At 39.2% G+C, this 6,000-nt stretch overlaps 1 protein-coding gene across 2 annotated transcripts in view; it reads right to left on the bottom strand.

The window, feature by feature from the left end:
• Window positions 1–4,315: 4,315 nt before the first annotated feature.
• The window catches only part of METTL25 (methyltransferase like 25), a 122,309-nt gene continuing 120,624 nt past the window's right edge, over window positions 4,316–6,000 (bottom strand). For both annotated transcript variants that reach the window (XM_032777500.2, XM_032777501.2), the window contains one exon: window positions 4,316–4,583. In XM_032777500.2, the coding sequence (XP_032633391.1) occupies window positions 4,497–4,583 (87 nt within the window). In that variant the 3' untranslated portion in view covers window positions 4,316–4,496. The remainder of the gene's footprint in view (window positions 4,584–6,000) is intronic.

Raw genomic sequence — 6,000 nt, 5'->3', positions numbered from 1 at the left:
GCTGCAGGCATAACCTGGGGGTACAGGGTGCCAAGAATACTGCACAACACAATAACTATCTGGGGACAGTTACCATCTGGCATGAGAGCAGTGCTGAGGCTGTTTAACTTGCACCAGATGTGAACTGGCCCCTGGCAATCTCAGGGAAGTGAAAAGGTCATCTTTCCTCCACTCCATTGGGTTCTGTGCTGGTCCACAGCTTGTCTAGCCCTCAGGATGGGTCCCTCATTCTCTGTCCTTAAACTATACAAGTGGAAGACCCAAGTGATTGAAAGCCCAGTACTTGGGCATTTAAAATTAGGTGAGACAAAGATCTATAAAGAACAACTTTAAATAATAAAAAAAAACAATTTAAATCTAATCACCTAAATTCTGCACTTGGCCCATTTCCTATAAAGCAATCCCCACAGGACTCTTAGGTCAACATAATTTAGGGACTTGGATCACTAGTAATACAGCCCTGGCCTGAATTAACTTATAGGAAAAAATACAGGATTGTTTGTTTGAATCAAGCAGCATAGAAGGTAAATATGCCTGGATCACAGACATGACTCAGGCCAGTTTAGTGCTGCTCATGTCAGCCATTGGTGGTATTAGAAGATATGTCTCCTAGATAGGAAGAACAGACTTGTGGTTAAATCATGGACTGAGACTCAGGAAACTAGTTCTCATATATCTCATATATCCAACTGACTCCCTGTGCAATCAAAGGCAAGTCACTTAATCTCTCTGTGCCTCAGTTTCCTAGCTGCAAAAGTATAGATAATAATAGTCCCCCTGTCTAGCTCTTATGTTTGCATTGCAAACTCTTTGGGGCACAGGCTCTCTTTTTATGTGTCTACATAGCACCTAGCACAATGTGGTACTAATCAAGATCGTGACCTGTAAGATCTGCTGTAATACATGGATCACTTAAATAGATTTTTGCAGCATTCAGGAAGTAAGTATGGGATTAAAGTATAATATTTTCTGAGAGAGGCAAGACCTTGGAAGCATGGAAACTTAAAAAGACTAGTATAGTGAGATGTGCCAGATGCCATAGGCACCAGGATTAGTAATAAACTGTTGTAACTATACATGTTATATGTATTTTTGGAAATTAGGGATTGTAGTCTAGCTCCATGGGACAGGGTTACCAAGCTTCCCCCACTTACTAAGATCAGTGGGGGATAATCACTGCAAACCCTGGCACAGGTAAATAACTCCAGAGAAATATCACTCACTGGGATGAGTTACATATACTACTACAGACTGGATGCAAAACACCCAGGAGACAAAGAAAGAGCTTGTGGTATAACGGGCCAGCCTGAATGGCAAAAGGAGTCCCTGCTTTTGATCCAAACATTGACATGAGATTGTAACCAACAGGATAAAACCCTGCTGGAAGCGTTTGAAGGACTGGAAAGCCATGAGGAAGATGGATGACATCTGGTAAATTTAGCATGCGTGCAGACTGTGTATTGTTTTGTGATATGTTTTCTCTGTAATGCTTTTGTCCTAAAAATAAATGTCCTGTGCTCTGAAAGCTGGCTCGTCACCCTGTCTTTGTTCCCGAGACAACTCAAAACATACACAGGTGCTGGATTCAGGTCAGTGCTGCTGGGGTAAACACAATGAATTGCAGAACTGCAAGACTAACTTTCTAATCTGGGGGAAGTGCGACGAGAGTTCTGCCTACAGAGAGGCAGTGGTTAACACCTGAGACCTAAAGGCATGCCCCTGAGTACGAGAGGGGGCAGAGGTGCAGTTAACTCCAGAACTGCAACACATTTATCATTACATTTATATAATACCCTTAATTCTGAAGGCTCCTAGAACATTTTGGCCTGTCTAGTATATTAAGGTGCAGCTGGTTCTGGGTTGGAACGTAGCAGCCATGTTGTATTAGCAACAATACAAAAGAGCATGCAGAAGAAATGGCCCTTAATAGTATGCACTGTCCCAGTGGCTCCAAAGCATCATGAATCTACAAATTACAAGAATGTATCACATGTTGCTCACCCAATAGCTTGTTTGACTTTTTTGAATATTTTATTGAAATTATGAATAGAAAGTAAAAACAACATTAAAATACTATATTAAACAGTGTGAAAATCTACAATTACCAAAGCAAAGTAAGGACATTTTACCTTCAATTTTAGCATAGATTTATCCAGTTGAAACTGATATTCCCTCCACACCTAATCATGAAATATTAGTCCCACAGAAGTCGATGGTGAAACTTCTGTTGGATTTACAAAAGCTTAGATTTCACTGACTGATATGAGTTAACAAGAGTTATCAAGACACAAAATGAGATTAAACTAGCTAAGCGAGACATAAAGGGTAAAAAGAAAACATTTTGCAAATACATTAAAAGCAAGAGGAACACCAAGGACAGGGTAGGCCCATTTCTCAATGTGTGGGGGAAACAATAATAGAAAATGTGGAAACAGTAGAAGAGCTAAATGACATTTTTGTTTCAGTTTTCACCAGAAAGTTTAGTAGCAATTGGATGTCTAACATCATAAATGCCAGTGAAAGTGACGTAGGATCAGAGGCTAAAATAGGGAAAGAACAAGTTAAAAATTACTAAGACAAGTTAGATGTTTCAAGTTACCAGGGTCTGATGAACTACATCCTAGAATACTCAAGGAGCTGACTGAGGAGATATCTGAGCCATTAGCAATTATCTTTGAAAAGTCATGGAAAACGAGAGATTCCAGAGGATTGGAAAAGGACAAATATAGTGCCCATCTATAAAGAGGGAAATAAGGACAACCCAGGGAATGACAGACCAGTGAACTTAACTTCAGTACCTGAAAAGATAATAGAGCAAATTAAGCAATCAATTTGCAAAACCTAGAAGATAAATCAATAAGTAACAGTCAGTATGGATTTGTCCAGAACAAATCATGTCAAACCAACCTAATAGCTTTCTTTGACAGGGTAACAAGCCTTGTGGATAGTGGAGGAGGAAGTGGTAGATGTGGTATCTTCACTTCGTAAGGCTTTTGATATTGTCTCGTATGACCTCATAAGTAAACTAGGGAAATAAAACCTAGATGAAGCTACTATAGAGTGGGTACATAGCTGGTTGGAAAACTGTTCCCAGAGAGTAGTTATCAGTGGTTCACAGTCAAGCTGAAGGGTATGTCAAGTGGGGTCCCACAGGGATCAGTTCTGGGTCTGGTTCTGTTCAATATCTTCATCAATGATTTAGGTAATGGCACAAAGAGTTATAAAGTTTGTGGATGATACCAAGCTGGGAGGGGCTGCAAGTGCTTTGGAGGATAGGATTAAAATTCAAAATGATCCTAACAAACCAGAAAAATGGTCTGAAGTAAATAGGATGAAATTCAATAAGGATGACAAATACAAAGTACCTCTCTTACAAGGAACCAGTTGCACAACTACAAAATGGGAAATGACTGCCTAGGAAGGAGTACTGCAGAAAGGGATCTGGAGGTCATAGCGGATCACAAGCTAAATGACCCAATAGTGTAATACCATTGAAAAAAAAGTAAACATCATTCTGGGATGTATTAGCAAGACTGTTGTAAGCAAGATATGAGAAGTGATTCTTCCACTGTACTCTGTGCTGTTTAGGCCTCAACTGGAGTATTGTGTCCCGTTTTGGGCTCCACATTTCAGGAAAGATGTGGACAAATTGGAGAGAGTCCAGAAGAGCAACAAAAATGATTAAAGGTCTGAAGAACATGACTTATGAGGGAAGATTGAAAAAACTGGGTTTGTTTAGTCTGAAGAAGAGAAGACTGAGAGGGGACATGTAACAGTCTTCAAGTACATAAAAGGCTGTTACAAGGAGGAGGGAGAAAAATTGTTCTCTTTAAGCTCTGAGGATAGGACAGGAAGCAATGGGCTTAAACTGCAGTAAGGGTGATTTAGGTTGGACATTAGGAAAAACTTCCTGTCACGGTGGTTAAGCACTGGAATAAACTGACCAAGGAGGTTGTGGAATCTCCATCATTGGAGATTTTTAAAAACAGGTTAGACAAGTACCTATCAGGGATGGTCTAGATAATACTTAGTCCTGCAATGAGTGCAGGGGACTAGACTAAAAGACCTCTCGAGGTCCCTTCCAGTTCTATGATTATAAGAAAATGGGCATTTCCTCATAAGTCTGAACTATACTATTCCAACAGTTTTTAAGCTATTACCATCAGTAGAGTTCTGCTTTAAAAATAATCACACAATATGGGCCTCTGATTTTTTTCTGGGAAAATCAGATGATTATCATTACTTTAATAAATTAGACCAGGACATGTTGAAATATAAAATGAGTTCAATTTTACTTCAGATATATTTCTCATGATTCACACTTATTAAATGCCTTATTTTTCAAGTAAAAACAAGACGGTTACATAACATATCATTGGAGTACTTAGATAATAACTTAAAATAATAACAAAATAAACGTGGGTGTCAAAGGTAACAACAGTATCAGACCTAGAGTTGTGAACTATCTAGCAATTTGCTTCAACTTGAACACACTTCTATTTCTTCAGAGCAACAACTGCATAACATCTGGGGGATTTCACAGGATCAAATAACTTCACCAGTCCAGACCAGGCAATGTTGTCCTGTAAAATGATATATGATTAAAGCACATAAAAATGCATTTGACTTAAAAGCAAAGATATGGGAATGGGTCCATATTTTTAAATACAAAACTGCAAAAAAAGAAAACTCTAACTTTTCTGCAATACATGAAACAGTTGTGAACTCACAAAATAATGCTTATGAAAAGTAAAACAGTCTGTGGTTTAAAGTCTTTAAATTATTTCGTACATATTGTCATGTGAGTCTACCACTCACTATACAGATGTCTTCTTTTATGAATTACAAGCAGTGAAATTAAAGACAAAACCCTACTAACTTTACTCATTCAAATAGTTCCATTGAAGTTAATGAGATTTCTCACATGAGTAAATTGTCTTGGATATGGCCCTGACACTTTGTATAGTTTCCATAATTTCTATTTCACCTTGTCTAAAAAAATACAATTTGTGAGTCAACCAGTTACTCCTGAGGGAATTCTGCACCAAAAAATTAAAAAGTATGCACCAAATATATACATAATTCAGCAAATTTTAAAATTCAGCAATTTTAAAATTCAGCAAATTTTATTCATCAATAAATAAATGTGGAGGTTCCTGCATGGCAGTGGGGAGAACACGCCACTGGCTGCATGGAGGTAGAAGATCACACTGTAGCACCCTCTCCCCTGAGCCAGGTACTTGGTGGTGAGGTTGCACCTGACGCTGACCCTGAAACACTCTGGGGTCCTTCCCTCTGCAACAGGTGTACCAGGTGTGGGCAGGCAGGCTCAGCCCAGCAGGATCCAAGCATGGGGATTCAGATGTCAGGAAGCCAAATGGCACACTCCCTCACTCAGCAGCTCTGTGCTCACAGAAATAGGGGGAGTAGTGGAACATGACTCCACAATGCCCCCCCAAACTATTCCCATGGCCATCCCCAGCCCCAGGGCGATTTATCTCTCCACTGGCTGCTCTGGGCACTGGAACTGACATGCTTGTAGTGCTAGGGAGAAGTGCGTGACTGCTCTTGTATCTTCCCTTTGCTTCCGTATCATTTTCTGTGGGGAAGCAAAGAAATCTACAGGGAACATGAATTCTGCACGCATGCAGTGGCGCAGAATTCCTTCAGAAGTAACCAGTACAAAATTAAATCTTTGGGTACATTAAATTTAAAGAAGGTAAATCAGTGCTATCTGCAGAAGGTCTGATCTCCCAGTTTTGGAAATATACAGATCTCTTTATGATTTATAGCTAGTTGGCATTTGGGAAAATACATCATTAGATATTTCAGAAACGCCTCTCTCTGTAAAAATACCAGTTAGAACAAAACCAAACATTTATTACAACTCATTTGCTCCAGGTGTACTGTTAAAGAGAATAAAACAAAACTTTCCTTATGATAAAATGGAGCTATTAAAATGAAAAGTTATAGTGGAAAAAAGAGCTGCTCACACAAATG

Source organism: Chelonoidis abingdonii, chromosome 1, assembly GCF_003597395.2.
Source record: "Chelonoidis abingdonii isolate Lonesome George chromosome 1, CheloAbing_2.0, whole genome shotgun sequence".
NCBI lineage: Eukaryota > Metazoa > Chordata > Testudines > Testudinidae > Chelonoidis > Chelonoidis abingdonii.
This window is presented reverse-complemented; position numbering and strand designations above follow the sequence as displayed.